The 20,285-nt window shown below is 46.9% G+C and overlaps 1 protein-coding gene across 1 annotated transcript; it reads left to right on the forward strand.

Annotated features, from left to right (window-relative positions):
- Positions 1-298: 298 nt before the first annotated feature.
- LOC144148056 (prolyl 4-hydroxylase subunit alpha-1-like) lies at positions 299-19,087 on the forward strand. The gene is made up of 2 exons (XM_077679654.1): positions 299-1,366; positions 18,014-19,087. The coding sequence occupies exons 1-2, from the start codon at positions 299-301 to the stop codon at positions 18,506-18,508; spliced, it is 1,563 nt and encodes a 520-aa protein (XP_077535780.1). The 3' UTR covers positions 18,509-19,087.
- Positions 19,088-20,285: the final 1,198 nt, after the last annotated feature.

The following is a 20,285-nucleotide window of genomic DNA, read 5'->3' on the forward strand; positions in this document are numbered from 1 at the left end:
TTCCACGGCACTGGGTTTAATTTCGAGCGCGCTTTTTTTCTGGAATATAAATTAGGCATACAAGCTACAGACAACGCACAGTCAACAGTTTATGCCGGGCCAATCGCCTCTAGTCCGCACGTTAGAAACGCATTATAATAATCAACCACGAAGACCATAATCATCATAAACGTCTGCATCTCCAGCCGCTCCGAAGACAACGACGACGAAAGCAGGGTCACACTGGCGTTCACACTGGCGTTCACACAGGGTGTCAGGGCGTTCAAACTGGCGAAATAAACCAGTTGCAGCCTAAACGATGTCGTGGCTGGTTGTATCTCCGCCGGTCGCGACACCCCCTATTCGTTGCCTGCTCACATCAGTCAGCCAAGTGAAGAAGAAGATGCCTTCCGTTTGGCCTCAATTCTTCGTGCTCTGCTTGTATTTCGGAAACGCTTTAACCTCGAATGATCTCTTCACGTCCAGCCAGCATCTGCAGGAAGTGCTTGCGAGTGAATCCCTCACCCTGGAAGACGTCTCCTACCTTCTGTTGCGGGAAAAGCGGAGGTTGACTATAGCGAAGCAGCAGCACACCGAATGGGAGAGGGCCGCCGCTTCTCACACCGACCACGACGTCCTGGGCAAGTTCCTCTCGGCGAGTAGTGTCGGTGCCTTCTGGAGAGATGTTCTTGCCCAACGCTCAAATCCAGACGACGGTCCTCTGCGAAATGCCTTCATGTCACCATCGTCTCGCCACTGGTGGCCAACAGATCTGGACCTGAGCGGGGCGGCCGTTTCAGTCTGCAAGCTTCAACAGGTGTACGACATTCCGACGTCCAGGATGGCTGCCATGGCATCCCCTTATATCCTCGCCACTTCCCCAGACGTATCGTTAGATGTCGCCAGGGGTTGCTTCGTTAAAGGAAGGTTCGGCAACACTTCTGCCTGGCTTCAAGCTGCCCTCTTGAACGCAAAAGCACGTAGCAGCACAAGCAGGAGACTGGCTCTGGGTGCCTCTTGGCTTGAAGCGAATGACAAGCGTCGACGAGCATTGATAAAAAGAGGGCTTCAGCCTAGGCATTCGGGGTCACCGCCCAGTGACGTTCGATCGTACAAATCGGTGTGTGTCAGCGGGGGTGACTTCGGGCAGGCGGGGAAGGATCTAGTGTGCCGATCATCGACAGATCCCGTGCATCCTCTGCTCAAGCTGAACCCGCTTGCACTGGAGGTGCTCTCCTTGAAGCCTCGCATCGTCCTTTTTCGGAGCTTCCTGAGCCGATCGGAGTTGACGTTTATCCGGCACAAGTCGGTGACATCGCTGGATCGTGCTCGGCTTTACATCAGTAACGAGCAGCCAAGTGGCGCCAGTTGGGAACGTATTAGTAAGGTAAGCAAAATAGTTTGCACATCTCACCGTCAGCAGAACAGTATTATATCACGTAATCGCTATGGTGCAAAGTAGAGTACAAAGGAGTAGAAGGCAATTTACAACTATCGCCTAATGCTGCTGTTTTGTTTCAAAGGTATGTTTCATCTACATACGTACAATGCCATGAATGGCGATGGTTGGTGAAGAAGCCATTACTCGTTTGATGGGGACTGGGGGAATTGTCCGCTTTTTTGCTCCTCGTGAAAACATTTTCGCTTCAACTGTTTGTATTACCAATGCAAACAAATCGTTTTAAAATACGAAAGCTGTTATTGAAAAACTAGGCAGAAATGACTGAACAAGGTGAGGACTTCTCCCCCAAAAATCTAATGCATCGTATTTGTAAGTTCTCTTCTATGTTGTAAGCGGAGAGAAGCGGCTTTTGAGCCTCTGCTATGGAGAGTATGAGACCAACAACGGTATTTTCGTAAGCCGTGAAACGAGAAAACAAAGCAGGCGTCCCAAGTACTGCATGTGTTTTGAAGTGTATAGGCTTGCCTAGGTGCGCTTGTTTTCACCGGATGCATGTTTTTGAATGTCCTACTTAGCATGGTGGGAAACGTCGTTTATGTCACAACATCTATTTGTTCACAGTCCAATTACAGCCCAATCGCAGTACAACCCATTGGCGCTAGTCCCTCGTGTGTCCGTGAAATGCAGAAGTATAGCTTTCGGGGCCAGTTGCTGCATTCCTACGTTTTGGGAAAATCACCGAGAATACAACGAAGACACCAGGCAAAGAAAGACATGTCATCTAAGATATTTGAACATGTCTTAAATTATGGTGTGACACCTTGAAATGTACCTTTTAACTTCCTCGTTTTAAAGGCGACAATCATGTTTGCTAGATTAACTCTTCTGGAACTAAAAACTCTTCAGTGCCATTAGATTCAAACCACTCTAAGTTGGTAAAAAGAAGAGTAGCACAACTATTTTTCAATAATGCGCTTGAGGAAAGCTGTGGCCGCGTTATTGAGGAGACCCTCCGCCTTCAGATTCTGAGGTTAATTGCTGCAGGTTTTTCGGCATCACTGGTAATTGCGGTCGCTGCGTGTGGGCATATAAATTTCAAAAACGAAATCAAAGAGTGCTAGGTCGCGACAAATACAAAGCGAAGAGAAAGAATGAAGTAATGCAATATATTCAAAAAATGTGACACAATACCGAGAAAATTGGCGGGAGGCATGCAGTACGAGTCATGTTATCCGCTCCGGATAGGCTGTCAGGTCTCCGTAGCTGGCGCGTCGAAAGTGCTGGAAAAAATGAAATCGCCCGAAAAACAAAACTTTTGAACAAGTACGCAAACAGTGTGACGCGTGTGACGTACAGAACTGTGTTGACATGTGGTGAGGCATATATCAGCCAAACGGGCCGATGTGTGAGTAAGCGGTTACGAGGACACTGTGCTTTGATCAATTCTCAAGGAACCGGTCGTCTTGCCTTTCACGGTCGCTAGTACAAGTGTGCACCATGTTTTGAAAATGTAGCTTTTCCGGACAAAGGCATAACGAAAAGGAGGGGAGAGATGCTTGAGGCGTCGTTTTATATGAGACAGCAACAAGAAGCAAAGTGTGCTAGTGTACCTTCCATTGCCTTCAGTGATGTGATTACAACAATTCCTACAAGGCTGACGTTTATTAGGGTGGTGCACTCAGTATGGAGTGTCTTGTTGGGCAAAACGATTTGCGCATGCGTTGCAGTTGGTTGATCGTAGGATGTGCCATTCTTCAATCAAACGTTGAGTTACAAGTCCAGCGCGAGTGTTGTCCTTTCTTTGCCTTGCGCCTGCGCTGTTCCTTCCTTGGTGTTATCCAATCCGTGCAACGTGACCGTGAAGTTGTTTCGGGGGGAAAAAGAAAAAGCATCCCATATAGAAGCTTTCCCGGAAAATTAAGTCTTCTAATTAGCAGACGCCGTTTCCCTGATGCAGAAGATGGCAGCATCCGTTCGCTCTAGATTGCTAATGGAAATCAAGAAACAATGCAAGCCCTTCCGCCCAGTGTAGGTAGAGGAGCAGCGAAGCATAAATAAAATGCACATCGTACACATGGGTATAGAATTGGAGAGGGCAGACAGTTGCGGGAGTTGGTGATCGTACCTGGTGGCGGAACAGCGCCTCTTTTCAGAAATACATGAAAAATGAACGGAAGGAGTCCTTTCCATGAAGCAAATTTGAAGAAAGCAACGCAAAATATTTTGCCATTACCTCTTTTCTTCCAAAAAAGTGTTGTACTGTTAGTGCAATTCTATTGATAATTCACAGTCAATCTCTTTTTCTGCTGGCGTATTTGTTAATAGCTGCGCTGATTGGACACCGAGATTGAGAATGAGTTTTTCTACGCCCACGCGCAGAAAGTACCGGGACAGCACTAGGAAGAATTGCAATGTTGAGCTCTGCCAAATCTCTCGCATTTGCACTTTCAATCAAATCTTTGCCGGAACACTGGGCCCCTAAAGGCGTCAGGAAGACCATAGCTCGTTTGGCGTCTAATGGTAATAAAAAATAAGAGTTCGCTTTTAATGAAGCAAATACAGGTGTGTCTCTATAGTAACTGCACAAATTTCGGATGAAACTTCAAAATAATTCAGGAGATATAAACAAAACACGTGAACGTGTGGCGACTGCCGAGCCACTTCCTGGCGACTCCTCTACGACGTCAGAGAATGTTGTTTCTGCGATTGGCTGCCGGTGACCTTAGCCATGGCGAAGAAACATGACTGGGCGATTGCACATGGCGAGGCCTCTACTTCGGTTTATTGGTATCACATGAATGCTAACGTGTGTTATTCCTGGTACATCATACGTCACTCTTGCGGATACTTCGTCACTGCAGCGCGAAACTTGCAAGTTTTTTTATACGCCTTGCGGTTTCCCTGCTGAAAAAAGGTCTGTTGTGTCTGAATAAAGCTTAGTGAAATACCAGAGGCTACTTCATTCAAATTGAACAAAGTTATATGTTATATGGCGTCTTCTATATGCGGCCTTCTTACACATACGGAAGAAAACAAAGTGAATACGTCGCTCATCAGCTGCTGTTTATGTACAACGCAGCCTGTGTAATACACCATAGTAATACTGCCTGTCGCGGGAGGCGGAAATGGCGAAACAGCCATTCACATTATGCTCTCCGATGGCGGCGCTGGCCTTTGCGTGAGGTCCAGTCCAGGGCGTAGTGCAAGCAGAAGAACTCCACTCGGCAGCGCCGCTGTGCGGCAATTACAAGAAACGATCAGCATGGTTTGCCAAGCCTTCGCGAGGTGGCACTTCGATTGCTTGATAAAAAAAGCCCCCTGAAAAATACAGGGGCCCTATTGAAAAAATAAAGCCGTTCCTCTCAATGTGAAGCGTGTCGAAAGTGCAGAGCAGTGATTCGCCATAATGGGATGTAGTGCCTTTATCTGCCCACTCCCACCACCCAATCCACTTGAAATTTCCAGCCTTCGCAGTGCTCGCGTGACCCCTGCCTGGAACTCGGCCAGCTGCCGGTCTGTTCTTTTAAGTGCACAACACTTTAGACGCTCGCCTTGTCGTCGTAGCTCGCTCGCTGGACCCAAGTAGAGCAACAGGGCGTTCCGTTGCAGCGCTGTCGTCGCGGCGTACCCGAGAGGCTTCGAAAGCTAAGCGGTTTCTGTAGTCAGAAGTGCTCGAAACTCGTGAACCGCTGGCGCTTGTCCTACATCTGCCTGTTGTGTAGCGCAAAAAAAAAACTATAGGTACATTTGAGGGAAAATATACCTAATTAACTGGCAGCGCCCGCGTTCACCTAGTTAAGAACGCTCGTTGGGTTTGTTTTTACTATAGTAAGCGAAAAATGCGGTCGTGCAAGAAAAAAAGGGCGTGTTCTAAACGACGCAGAAAGGCTCCACACGCAAGAAAAAAAATGGCAGGTTCGAAATGCTGCAGAAAGGCTCAAGCCTCGCAAGAAAGAAAATGGCGCGTTCGAAATGATGGAGAAAGGCTTCAGCAGTGCTGGAGAGAGTTGCACGTTCAAAATGACGCAAAACAACTCCAGCATACGACGTTAAAGGGACCCTGCAACACTTACCATCGACTATTCGGAATGTATTTTGGGGTAAAGTCTATGGCCCCAGCAATCTCCTCCCGCAAGAATTATGAAAATCCGTTCATTATCACCGAAACTACGCGCGATGAAAAATCCCGCATAAATGTCCCCTCTCAACTCAACCGCGGACAACATGACGAAAGCTGCGCGCTCTCTCCCGGAGGGGGGGGCGGCGCGCGGCGTTCTGTTCGGCATCCTTCGATATGTCACAGACCGGGGAGTTTCGTCCTTTTCCCCCGCAACGTGGACGGGTCTATTTCCGGTCTGGTGCCACAAAAAAGAAGGCATGGTGGCCTGCTCGCAAGCAAGTGCTCAGGCTGGTAGGGCGTTTTTGGAGCAATAAACGTTTGTTGTCGAGTGGGCTCGTTGAAAATGGAATATTTAGTTTGTCACTCAAACTCCGCGCGCACTCAAAACAAAAGAAACGCCAAAAGCATGCGAGCAGGTTCAGACATAGAAGAGGTTCATACACAGCGCCGACGACGGCTGATCGTCACAGGAAATGCCAGAATTTTGCCGCGAAGTTGACCAGCGACAGCCAAGAGGACAGCCAGGACAGCCATGGCCCGATTGACGTCGCAGAGGCCATGCCAGGGGTGCATAATGAGGGGAATTGAAAAGAGCGCGGTTGGTTTTTCCGCGTCTTTCACGGCGATTTGCGCGCTTACCGCTTCACGTGCACGTGTAAAATTTGGCTCAGGTGTTCCTGCAAGTCTAATCTAAACGTCGCGCAGGTTTACTTGCACTGCACGAAGAGTGTTGCAGGGTCCCTTTAAAGCAAGCACAAAGACAACCGAACTGCCGCTGGCACAGTTTCAGGCAGGGGGCGCGCGAGCACTGCGAAGGCTGGAAATGTGAATTGCATGGGGTGGTAGCAGTCAGCGGATAACGACGGCACCACCCATTATGGCGAGTCACTGCTCTGCACTTACGACAGCTTTCCCATTGAGTGGAACGGCATTAATTTTTCTCGGTACCAGTCCCTTGCAGAGAGGTTCTAATCGAGCCCTCGCCATTCGAATGATAGCTGTCTAGCGTAATAATTTTAGGGACGTTATCGTCTGAGTACTAACGAACATTTTAGGTTGCAGTCAGCGCTATTGTACAAGGGGCTCGTGCGATTCTCCAATTGGAGGCGTAACATCGTAACGAGTGGATGCAGCAGAACCCCAGGTTACGCCCGCGGTCATAGCGAGGCAAAATAGATCTCACTTTCCTGCGGCGTAAGCACACTGCATGCAAGCAGAAGTGGAGAAGGGGTGCTTAGGATTTAAGAGAGACTTAAACGTGCTACGAAGGCCCAGTTCGACGCTAGTGAAACAGAACACAGAGCCTGGCTCGTCAATGGTGTTTTGGGTAATACAATGCTTAGCATTTTTTCATCGACAGCTTGCAAAATACGAATAGTTTGAGGTTTGCGATTTGCTTGGTTCAGTTGGGTTATGGCGCGTAGTTCGAAATGTACAGAGCGCTGAGCTCTACAACGGCCTCAGTATAACTCGCGTTTAAAAAAAAACTTTGCAAACACCATTTTCTTTTCGTCGTACTACTTTCGTGTTGTTCCCGGTGTCCTCCTCACTCCGTTTTTTTCTTTTCTCGCTTACTTGCAGCGTCTGCGTATTATCACCCAGTCACCGGGTCTCAGAAATCTTACCGATTGGTTACGCCACCTTGTCTTGCAGTATCCCCACACTCCATTTATCATCCGTTGGGACTTTAATGCGAAAAGTAATACATGGGGGTATGACTCTACGCATGGTCGGTGCTCCTGCCGTGAGGCTGCCATTGACGATTGTTGTCTCTCTCTTCTTAATGACCCTACGTTAACCACCCACGTCGGTCTTTATCCCGGGCAGAAAAACACTTGCCTGACCTAACCATTGCCACTACAGGAGGGATTCACACTTATAGCCCGTATACCACCACCTGGGGTAGTGATCAGTATCTAATTTTCTGCACTCTCTGAGGCAAGCGCTTCCGCACTCGCCAATGTCGTCCGCGCATTGATTGGCAAACTTCTCGATCCACCGCCTGTGTCCCTCAAAATGCAACCATACCGAAGTTCACTGCTGTCATACGCTCTGCTGTCATACAGCACACGCTACAGAGAAAATTTTATCCGACTTTTCAAGACCTGCATTTGACGCTCATCTTACCGACCTCTTGGAAGCGCGTGCAAACACTCACCACTCACTGTCTAACCAACGACCAACGAACATTGGTATAGTACAACGTGCATTGGCATAGTCTCTGTGCTAAGCTCGGTAAAGAAAGAGGAATTTCCAAGCTGTGGAGCACGTTTCGGAGCTTCTCGGGCAAGCCCAAGGGAAAAACTGCGCTATTCCTTCGCTCATTTTCTGGCACCACCAGTGGACGTAGAAAATCGGCTGATAACGATTTTGTGTACCTCAAGCCCCTCGCAGCACCCCCCCCCCCCCCCCCCCTTCGCTGCCGATCATCACGATTCCGGACGTGGATGCGCATCTCGACGTCCCATTTACCATGGGCGAGTTTACGGCTGCTCTTCACCAGCGCAAACCTCTCTTTGCCCTTGGTCATGATGGTGTGACATGGCAGCACCTGCGTAACTTAAAGGAGTGTGCACTTTTATTACTGCTGAACATGACTAACAGTTACTGTGCCTCTGGTGACTTTCCGAACGAACTCAGACTGACAATGGTTCATCCAATACCGAAGCCGAACAAAGACCCTTCTGTGCTGAGTAACCTCCAGCCTGTTTTTCTCACACCCACGATCTGTAAACTTGTTGAACGCCTGATGAACAACCGGCTTCAGTTTTAGTAAAACCTGGATGTAACGAATTTGACAAAAGCTGGTAATTTTTCGTTACATCGAGGTTTTTGTTTCATGCAGATTTCGACTAAGGCTAGTGAGAATGAAGAAGAAACGAAGCCACAGTGCTAGACAGCAGTGACTACAATCTCATCCTTCGTGTACTTATTTCACAGCGAAAAATTGGGTGATTCGCGCCTCCTGCTTTGGCACGAGCTTAGGCACTCCACGGCACCCCAAAGAAGAGAGGTCACTTACCTGCGTATTTACAAACATAACTTAAGTAGCACTTTCGCCTTTTGACACTTTTCGGCGGCTTAATGCGTTACAAGAACCAAACTTTTGATGAAAGGGTGCCTTTTTGCGAACTTGATGCTCTTCACAGCACTCGATCGATTGTTGACACACTGCTAGCTGGGATAATATACCAGGCGGCTACATTCTCCTTTCTCGCCAGCGGAGACGGTATTTAAAAGTGCGCGCTTTTTTGGAAAAAACACAACTTGTCGTTTTCTAGTAGCAGCACTCATCCCCGACGAAGCGATACCACAGATAGAAGGGAAGACGCGCAACCACACGCCGGCAGGACGGCCTAGCACCTCAAAACTTAACCGCACTCACACGTGCAAACGCACGGTAGTTTGCGGTACGGGCGAAAACAAAACGTCAAGGGTAGTTACTCTTGCGAGCTGGTGTAGGGTCAGGCTACACAAGCAAAACGAGACGTGTCTGCTGTGTTAGCCACGGGATGGTGCTAGCCCCTCCGATTATCATCAGCATAATCATCACCATCATAATCATAATCAAGACGCATTTCTCTAGGCGATTCCAGACGTTTTCGTTGCTGCTTGCTCCTTACGGTAGTTGTAGTATTCGCTAAATTAGTTTATTTCTCCTGTAGATTCTCGAGTGAAAGTGCAAAAAAACAATGACTTATCCGCTAGCCGACTTCGCTACATCAACGCTAACCACCGCGACGTTTCTCTACATAGAGATCGCAAACAAATGCGCTTCAATGGGGCGGCAATAGGGAATCAAAAAACGTCGTTAAATCCAGAAATTTCTTACATAGAAGTTTGATACATTCAGATTTACTGTATTTTTCATATGCACGCTCCTGGTTCTATCCGTCCAGGACTGGCTACCGTCCTCACCTCGGTACTCACGATTGCCTTTGGCTACTACGACGCGGTCTAAACCGTACGTCATGAGCTGGAAATCCAGATTATGTCCTCACTTTTGACGTGCGAAAAGCCTTATAGCTCGATATAGCCTTTTCAAGATAAGGGACCCAAATCTGGGTTCGCAATCGTCTAGAAAATCGACCGATTCGGCCCCCCTGCGCGCCTCCAGGATGGAGCCCCAGGACCTTTCATGTAGATAAGGGCGTTCCACAGGGTTGTGCCCTTGGACGCGTACTTTTCAATTTGGCCATGGAACGCGACGCCCGCAATCTAGATCGGGACACTGCGGCTCGTTTTGCTATCTATTATCTATGCTGACGACCAAGCAGAATGGGTTGAGGCCGCCAACCACGACTGCCCGGATGACATGGCTACGGAATTGCAGGCATGGGTGAACAGCCTTTCAACTACACTTCCAACTCTTGGCCTTAAATTAGCACCCGAAAAGCCCGAATTTATTCTGGTCCACGGCCATCTCCAACTACCCACAAATGTGCATCATACCATCTACATCGGCGACACACCCATTTCCTCCCACTGCGGTCGTATACACTCGCTCGGCTTCCCCCTCGCCAGTCACAACAGCGCTCGAGAGTGCATAAGTCACGTGCGGAAAAATTGGAACCCAATGCTCCACCTAATCTCTCGTCTCTCACACAAATTTGCCGGTGCTCACTAATAGGCGTGCCTCAGGCTCGCTCGGCCGGTAGTGGTCGGTTGTCTCACTTATGGCGCTCCGGCCTACAGCCCATCCTCGACTCAGAAGAAACATTTGCCGGTCCTTTATCGAGACATGCTCCTTTCCATCACTTGACTTCGCAGGCATACCCACCTCAATGCACTTGATGGGCTGCTCCGGTGCCTCTTAAAGAAGAGCTCCTCGCGGAAGCACTCGGGCGACAAACCTTTCGGAGGACAACGCTACAGGGGACTGCCCTCTCCGCTTGGGACTTGCGTATTCTTCCGACACTTCTGCTCGCCTCACCTCCGCAACCGCAGTGGTCACTCCCGCCTGTCACAGTGGTCCATAAACGAAGCGGTATCTCCCGTAATCGACCTGTTGCCAGTGAGAAAGCCCTGGATGGCGTCCTTGCAACAAAATTTTCAGATGAAGCGTACATTTTCACGGACGCCAGCCGTTCGCCTCCCCATATGGGTCTGGTTCGGCGCTGCCCAGCTCGGCTGGTCTGGATGGCTGTGTCATTCGGCCTTGGCAACACTCGTCTCACTTGGAAGCAGAACTTCAGAGCATCCTCAGCGCAGTGGATCACCTGACGTACAGTACTGCAACGCCGCCCCCTCTACGTCTTCGGATCCTCACGGATTCCCATCAGGCACTTCGAGAACTCCGCAAGTCCTTACTTTGATCCCCTAACTCTACACGAAATACAACACATGATCGACATTCTGGCTCGAAATGGGACCAGTGCCAGTTTGGCATGCCTGCCGGGTCACCAGGCTCACATGGAGGAAGCAAGGGAGTATCTGGCTGGTACCCCTCCCATGGACGACGACGCATTGCGCCTCTCTCCTGGCCCTCACCTTCAACTGGACCACGCACGTCATGCTCAAAAATTACGCCTTGCGCATGTTACACCCGCTGGCTACACGGCTCCGGCTCTTCCGATGCATCGCTTTGCGGAAATATTCATAAACAAAACGCAGCCCTCACACACCACTTGATGAGAAAATGGATTCACCCGGCAAGACCTCCACCTCCTTACTGCCTCTACTGCCAAACGTCAGTGTTCGCCACCCTCAATGACTTCATCTGGCTCTGCGCCACAGTTTCTTCGCATCGCCCTATACTCATCAATGCTTTTCCACGTGATGATTCTCAAGACACCCCCCCCCCCCCCCTAAAAGACCCAAATTTTCTCACAGCACTCGGGGTGTTTGGCTTAGAGAGTGGGCTCTCAAGTTTAGTGTAAACCGGGGCCTACCTCGGTCGTAATAGTTTACTCATATGATCTCGACTCTAGCCTGGCTCTGCTGATGTCACTGATCTCTTCTATGACGTTCCCTTCTATGAATTTGAAGTACCGATTATTTGTGCTACTCGGGTACTCCTTCCTTCCTCTTTCTCCTCTTCCTCTATTTTAGGTGCACGGCCTTCCCTTTGAAAGAAAGCATCACAACAACAACTTACATAAAAACCAACCAAACAAGCCTTCCTAACTAAATGAACATATGTTTTGCTTCAAATGTACAGTCGGGGACTAAATTTTGCAGACCACGCGAGCGCATGGCAAAAGCCACCGATGCGCGCTCTGGAGGCCCGGCGCCTGTTGTCGAGACCGGCGCGACGCGCATGCGCGTCCTGTTTTACTCGCAGGCACGCCGATTTTCTCGCTTCCTGCCGCGGTGCTGCAATGGCCACTCAAGCACCGCATAACGACGCCTTTGTAGCATTCTTTTCTTCCCGATGGCACATTTGGGGCCTAACGTGACGATTGCGAGGGCTTTGGCGCAAGTGTTCCTCGCGTCCTGATAAACACTTGCGCGTAATGTTTTATTTGTTTTGTGCTTTATCGTTTATAGACGATGAGACTAGCGGCTTGCGAACGGCGTCCCCGAATGAAGCTCGTACGAAGCACAGTCTTACGGGACCGCGCTACCGACGACGAAATGCCAGCTATATGAATAGCGAACCTTTATTCACCTTGTTTATTGCGTAATTTGGCCACTGAACATATATTCCATCTCGCTCTCCACTGTCCATAAAGTAGGCGATTTGCAAGTTCGATAAAAGAAATTATTTCGGCGTTTTTGGTGCCTACTTCATTACTTACAAATGATAGAAATACGTACTCACATAAATAGCCTGTTCGCTCTGCCCGTCGAATTCGTAAAAATGGCACCTCGGGCTCCCTTTGAATGCCGTAAAATTCGCTACTTTTGAGAAGCTGTCTTTCAAAGGGTCATTTGCCGGCTTACTAATAGGCCAATAGATGCTGTTAGCTGAGGAGATCATGCCTACGGGGGTAATGAATTGATCCAAGGCCGGAGCAATTCTTCAAGGTCGGCTTGCATTGATTGATTATGAGGTTTTAACTCGCCCATGCTACGCAGCCGATAAGGGGCGCCGTAGTTGAACGCTCCGGATTAATTTTGATTACCTGGGAATGTGTAACATGCGCCTCAATTCCGAACACACTTGAGCATTTCCGCTTTTCGCCTCCATCAGATAAGGGCCACCTTGCAGACGCCCAGCGGAGCGGAAGGACCAATCCAACAACGAAACAGGAGGAGTAGCTGATACTTTTTCAGTGGTTAAAGACCCGTTCATTAGTGACAAAAACATTCCGAAGGCCTTAAATAGCGATTACTATTATGTCGAGAAGTAGCGAATAATGTTATGGCATTCTTCGATGGGAACCAGGTGCTGTTTTGAATAAAGCGGACGCGCAGAACGAACAGACAAGTCATATGTCTTTCAATGATTTTTAAGTAAGGAAGTAGGCATTAAAAATAAAACAGAGGATTTCTTTTATAAAACTTGTAAATCGCCTACTTTATGGGCAGCGGAGAGCAATCTGGAATATATGTTCAATGGCCAAATTACACAATAAACAAGGTGAATGATCGCTTTGTGCGTGGCGGAGATTTGTCGGTAGACCTTTGTACCTGGCTGCTGCGTTTGTAAACAGAATTAATTCTCGCGCAATTTCTAGCCCTGTGTTTGGTGAAGTGTTTGTGTTCTGTCCTGTTTTGCTAGGCGAATGTTTTGATATGAAATGAAATAAGGGACGCTGGAGAGTGCGAATATAAGTACGTGTGCGAATATAAGCCTGTATACGTTACACGCACATCGTGTAGTTTTAGCGTGATATTGGTTTTTGTTTCGTTTCTGCAGATGCCGTTTTTTTTCGTCATAATAGTTTTCGGTTACAAAACGTGCACAATATATTGAATGATTGCCGTGCGGGTAGCATTAAAATAAAATAATAAATCGAGTGAATTCCGATAGTTCTCCATTAGATTAAAATGCCATCTGGATGCTTTTTTCGCGTTTCGATTTAGTGTTCAACTTTTCGAACGCTCAGTTTGGTCGTGGAATTTTGGAATGAACAACGTGTATGCAACCCAAATTTCTTTGTAACACGTCAGAACTACACGCATGTCGTAACTGGTACAGTAGTATCAGCAGCGCTGGTTGTGCTTCGTAGTCTTACGGCAGCATCGCAAACGTAAATTAACGATTCAGAACCTAGTAAAAATATTCAGAAATGGCTGTTAAATTTCTGTCACTTATGGAATTTTCAGCTTAGTGAATTTAGTGTGTAACACACCTTGGTGATCAGAGTAACCCAGCATTTGGGAATTCGCAGATTTAAGGCAGAGCATGATTCCGGTGTCTGGCCGGTCGTTTGCTAATTACTTACATGTTGCAGGCTGCTGACTGGTGCAATTTAGACTATGTGTGAATGTGATCGTGCTGTAAAAAGTTCTTGCTCTAATTTGATGCTTGCTGCTGTACAACATATATACTTCAACTAAAAATGTAGGCCTGGCAGGACAAGTGAACAGGACAACATGACGAGTTTTTCAGTGATGTGCTTTTTGAAGGTTTTGTTATGCATATATACCAACTAGCCAACCTCGCCATTCTGCTGCAGGAAGTATACGTCCATGGCAGTGACGCTGTCCGGGTTTGTGCATGTTTCCTTTTGACAGATTTTGTGGACATGGCTTCATCCGTGTATATATTATCACTCCAATCCACCAAGCGGTTAGGATAGACGCAGAAAAATATTTTGCAAGTTCAGATGGGACCTGTAGCTGGGCTAAAATGTCCTCAGAGATATAGTTCTTATATATAGTGGTACCTCACATTAGCTGTCATAGTTAGCGTTAAGGTTGCCTTAGTAGTGCCAATGCTGACATTAAATTATATCCACTCCGCTCTCTTCCTGTCCCTGAATGTTACACCCATCTTCTAGCGTTGTATTGCATGCTAAGTCGTCCTTAATTTAAGTGAAAGCCTTTTAGTGAGCCTGGAAGTTTCTGCCCCGTAGGTGAGTACCGGTAAGATGCAGCTGTCATACACTGTCTTTTTCAGGGACAATTTAAGTGGCCCTTTTGTATTATACCAGTCTTAAAAATCTGTATTAACAACACAGATTTTCCTGTACCTATGCCTAGATTGAAGAATTGGCTTGCAAGGGAGGTGCTACTGCAACAGTCTGCACAAGGCGCGTGCTCAAGCTACTGATGACGGTCAACTTGGCGCAGGAGTTCTCCTGGTTTGGGAAAAATAGAAGCACGGTTTTTTCCACCTGCGAGTGGCATCCTGCATTGTGTGTAACTAGATATCTTTGTGTTGTTAGAGACACCAAATTCTTTCACCAGACAATGTATAGGGCCCAAATTTTTATTGTCAGTCACAACCTGTGCAAATATCAGCTTTGTCGACAACCTGCGGCTTCTTAGTTTTTATTGCTGGAAAAGGTATTAAATTTCTTTCAGCCTTTGGACCATGAAATTTTTACTCACTTTCCAACCAGTCTGATCTGCAACTATTTGGGCAGTTTCTGGCACCGCAACGAAGAACGCAAACTGTTCAAGAATCCCTACCATAACAGATGATGGAGGCATGCACCATCGAACCACCATTGAATCATTTCCGTGCTTCCATGCGTTTTTATTTTGTGTTATTGTTCTTTGAGCGTATCACATGGTGTGAATCACGTAGTCATGTAAATCTGTCTTTTTGTTACTAATATCAATCATTTCCGTGTTCCCCGTTCTTTCGTTTGTTCCCAAATCATATCACTTTGTGTGAAATATTAAAAAAGTGTAACTTTTTGTTTTCCTAAGCATATTTCAATAAGTTGTTTCTATAGTGTTTTGTTGTTTTATTGTTGTCCTGCTATTTCATTAGCTGTGAATCATTTCATCACGTAAATTTCTACTGCTATTGTGACCGCCCTGCAGTCATTTCTTTATACAAACCTTTTCTATAGATCATAACCATTTCCCTAGATGTTGGTTTGTTTAAAGTAGCTTAAATTTGTATGGCACTCACAACCACCACTCAACACCACTTCTGTGTTTCCTAGGTGCTTTTGTTTTATTGTTCCACAAACTTTTCACTATATGTGATCTATTTGGTTTCTTAAATCTGATGTGTTTTTATAACCACCATTCAATCATTTCTTTGTTTTCACACTTTTCTAGCGTTGTTTTTCACCCAATTATTTTAATGTCCGATATTTCAAGTTGCATAACTATCTTGTGCTTGTACCCTGTGTTTACATGTTTGCTTTTCTTCCTATTTTTTGTCAACCTATCTGCTGTGTGTGACTTATTTATAGCCATGAATATTTGTACTATTCTTGTAATTGTACAATTTGTACCCTGTGGGCCATGGTAGATAGGATAGAAAATGAAAGTGCTTGTGTTGCGAAAGCATATTACATAATTTGGAATTCAATATAAACTGTTTTACCTGAACTCGTTTGTGTTTTATGTGTACTTTGAAAGCGTTCGTACTACCCAGCTGCAGGCACTTACAGATAGGATGGGAGACTGTCATTTTAATTAGTTTAATTTTTTTAATTGTTTCTGTGATAGTTTATTTGCAGAAGGCCTGTACAGCCGTGCTGTATGGTACAATTCGATGACGCTACTGTGGTTGCCTTAGTGTCCAGGGCGCTTGTGCTGATCAGGACTGGTTTGCTGTTACTTACTGCCTCTTGTTTTCGATGCGACATTTCTTGTTTAGAGCTGTGCTTCGTGTGCTTCTGCGAGAGTGTGTGTTCAGCTGGGCACTTCACATATGAGACTTCATGCAGTGCAGCACTTCAAAAGTGGAAACACATTAATCTAGAAACCAGGTGACAAGAAACAGCAAACAGTGCTGAATAGCTAGTAAGACATGTATTTGAAGTATAAATGCCCACAACACGTAGGCAACCTTGGAAAGGGGGCTGGCCAAACTTCCAAATAATGCATAAAGAATGTAAATTTCATGCATACAGGTTCATCTCAACAATATCATACTAACGCACACAAGCCATGAATATAAAAAACTAATGCTTGTGCCAAAGACAGAAAACCAATGTAAAACAGACATCTATATACGTCTTGCATGCGTACCACTACAATATCTATAAGACGTACCACTAAAGTAACGTCCCGTAAACAGCATATAAAAGTACCATGAGACGTCTACTGTACGTATTCCTTCGTGTGATTTCGATGGGTTTTTTGCAGTTGTAGGAACGTTGAATATATGTAAATCTGACCCCAACGGTACGTCTCCTATATCGATTGCTGACGTCTCCGGGATATCTGCACGACGTAACGTGGTTTGCTGGGAAAGGTTCGCTATTCATATAGCTGACATTTCGTCGTCGGTAGCGCGGTACCGTGAGACTGTGCTTCGTACGAGCTTCATTCGGGGACGCCGTTCGCAAGCCGCTAGCCTCATCGTCTATAAACGATAAAGCACAAAACAAACAAATAAAACATTACGCGCAAGTGTTTATCAGCACGCGAGGAACACTTGCGACAAAGCCCTCACAATCGTCACGTTAGGCCCCAAATGTGCCATCGGGAAGGAAAGAATGCTACAAAGGCGTCGCTATGCGGTGCTTGAGTGGCCATTGCAGCACCGCTGCAGGAAGCGAGAAAATCGGCGTGCCTGCGAGTAAACAGGACGCGCATTCTCGCCGCGCCGGTCTCGACTACAGGCGCCGGGCCTCCAGGGCGCGCATCGGCGGCTTTTGCCACGCGCTCGCGTGGTCTGCAAAATTAAGTCCCCGACTGTACCTACAGTTTTCTTTGCGCTAAACAACGGGGAGATGAATGACAAGCGCCAGCGGTTCCCTAGTGTCCAACGTTTATGACTATATATAAACCACTTGGCTTGGCTTTCGAAGCGTGTGGGTTATGCCGTTACGACGAAGCGCTGTGCGGCTCTCCTTGGTCAGCGGAGAGCTACGACGACAAGGAGAGACCCTAAATTGATCTGCACTTATAATGCACAGAAAGCATATACGGCGTTGCTATAAAACTCGGCCACTGTACCAGGGTGTACTGCGCAATCGCATTGCTCTTGTCCCACTAGAGCTTCATTGTCGGGAATAGGACCTCGCATGCGTCACCATAGGCGAACTCAGCCTCACCTAAAGCAAATCTGCAGAGGTGTCCAATGTGGCCGGTAGCGTCTGGTGCCCTGTCTAGCACGGCTGAATCTGCTATTGAGCGATGTGTTGTATTCTGCACGCTGTGGCACAGGCGGTGCCGGTTGTTGTGTTTGCACACTGCATGCCCTCTACACGTGTCGCCGCAGCCTGCAGATCCACTGTTTTGAGCTACGGCGAAGCAAGAAATCTCACTTAGTGTGAGCCATGCCTTCAGGTCAAGGAGAGAAGTAAAGAAGCCTGAAGGTCGCGTTGTGCCTAAGTCCAAAAGAGAACTCTCAAAAGTGGGCACAAATAAGGGCTACGTAGTGAGGCTTTTTCAAAAATTTGTGTAGGGAAGACACGTCGCTCTTGAGGCATCCTCACTGAGGTAAGGAATCTTACAAACATTTTTCTGGCTATTGCACTTCGCAGGTTGCCTGGCTGTCGGACACCGGAAATGACGTTCTCCAGAGGATTTCTCGTCGCATAGCCGTGGCTACGAACCTCTCCCTGGAGTCGGCTGAGGAATATCAGGTGTCTAACTACGGCCTCGGGGGCCACTACACGCCGCATGTGGATTCACGTTACTTCCGCCAGATTGCCAGTACACAACTGCAGGAACGAGGCAACAGGCTGGCCACCATGCTGTTCTTCCTTTCCGATGTCATGGCAGGGGGTGCCACGGCATTCGTCGAGTTGGGCATCGCAGTGAAGCCGCGTGCCGGTGACGCCCTCTTCTGGTTCGACGTCGAGCCTTACGAGGGAAGCGACTTCCCTCAGCACTTCTCCTTCTGGCACCAGAAGAGGGCACCCGATTTAAAAACCATGCACGTTGGTTGCCCTGTACTGCGGGGGTCCAAGTGGATCGCCACCAAGTGGATTCACGAGAAGGGCAACGTCGTGGTGAACTACGACTTTCCGGGTTGAGATATGCACCGTCGTAAGGAAAATCGTCTACTGTAACAATTCAGTATGCTTGCTTTAGGTGCTGTTACCAATGCTTATTCCCGGTATTGTATCGACAATTAGCTGGGCTTTGGGAAATGAAGAGTAAAATGACAATTTCCTTCTTGATGCAAGACAGTTTATTTGAATACCAAAGGATGCTAGGAAAACATCTGAAGAGTAATGATTGTTGTCGACGGGAACGCCGTCCTGACAAGGTCGACACGGAGGGGTGGCATTTCTACTTGGCCCCAGGATAGTGGCTTGTACACAATATTCGTCCGAGAGGCCCTATATAGAATGCGCGGGACAAAAAATTGTCACATATCTGAGTCTAGTACTCCACTAAATTTAAAATAATGCAGCGAAGTAACAAAATCGAAAGCATGCAAGAAATCAGTTCATTATTGTTGTGCTTCGTGAAATAGGCTGTAAAGTACAGTTCGAATTTGCAAAAGGCGAAGTTGCATTTAGTAATTGTTTTTTGGCCTACTAGGTGGGTGATCAGTGGCATTTCTAACGGAATGCATTAATTTACTTTGATGACTAACCTTCCGAGATTTCTTTGTGCATGCGTCTTTTTGCCGACGATTACCGTCCTATTAACTCCATTGATGATCACCTATCTCTTGAAAGAGATTTTAACCGTATTTGTAACTGGTTCCACAAATGGTTCATGAAGTCGCTCACAAAATGCGAGGTTGTTACAATAGCCTATTAACCTCCTACCAATTCCACCGTAAACAAGCCAACTCTCAATTGTCTCCATACAGTCTAGTCCACTTACCGTTTAGAAACGATATCGTTTATAAAAATATATGGGATGTAACGATGAACAGCTATGGCCCTGGCAACTTTTGTATTCGTTCTATGGCAAAATAAACCGCTGATTACAATGCTCCAGTGCAACGATATTGGATATAACGATTGAATTTGGTTATATTGTGCACCAAAAGTGCAACAGTAAAACCGCGTCAGTGATGACGCGGTTGCGCAGTCTACTCAGGTAGTGTCTTCTTAGGAGGCCCAATGCGTGACACAATCCCTGAGGGACTTTGTTTCTTCCAAGGACATTTACCTCAGCTAGGTGAAGCACCTATAGGTGTTCTTGGAATAGAAAAGATTTGCGCTAGCTTTACACGCGGCAATCAAAGGTGACCGACTGTGGCTTCTTTTCCGCAAATTAGTACTAGTACGACCTTGCTGGCATGCGAATAAAATGTTCTGAGCTCTGTTCCGTCTTTTTATTTCGCAACCCGCTAACAATTATCGGTTATAACGATGTGATTTCCTTAGCACTTGGATATTGTTATAAGGGTACTAGACTGTACTTGAATAACACTGTGCATTCCCGCAATTCTCCGACGACAATGTAGGGGTTCTTTTTACAGAGAAGCCTGCATGAGTCCCACACATCACGTCTATATTAGTGCTTGCAAATATCCATCAAACCGGTTATCCTGTTAAACCGGCTCAGAGCGACTCCGGCATTGAAAGCCAGTTGTCCGGATACCCTGATTTTAAACAATTAATAATCAGTATTTTCGGTTTCAATAGCCTATTAACCGGATATTCAAACATTCGAATGCCATAATCAGAGCTGGCAACATGCCATTGGTTCGGTTAAACCATGTGTATGATGATATCACGCGACGAAGGCAATATTTTTGTACTATGTAAAAGCAGTGTTTAGCATAAAACTTGCTAATGTTAAAGGAAACTCCCCGCTATGCATTGCTTTAATCTTTAGAGTATAAAA

The sequence above is a fragment of the Haemaphysalis longicornis genome, unplaced genomic scaffold (assembly GCF_048455015.1).
Source record: "Haemaphysalis longicornis isolate Haplotype H1 unplaced genomic scaffold, Haemaphysalis longicornis Haplotype H1 scaffold_75, whole genome shotgun sequence".
In the NCBI taxonomy this organism is placed as follows: domain Eukaryota; kingdom Metazoa; phylum Arthropoda; class Arachnida; order Ixodida; family Ixodidae; genus Haemaphysalis; species Haemaphysalis longicornis.

What these genes read in the sequence shown, in the direction of transcription:
- LOC144148056 (XM_077679654.1), top strand. Translation starts at nt 299, where the DNA reads ATGTCGTGGCTGGTTGTATCTCCGCCGGTCGCGACACCCCCTATTCGT. An exon ending in GTTGGGAACGTATTAGTAAG is followed by an intron (nt 1,367 to 18,013) that starts GTAAGCAAAATA and finishes TGCACTTCGCAG; the next exon opens with GTTGCCTGGCTGTCGGACAC.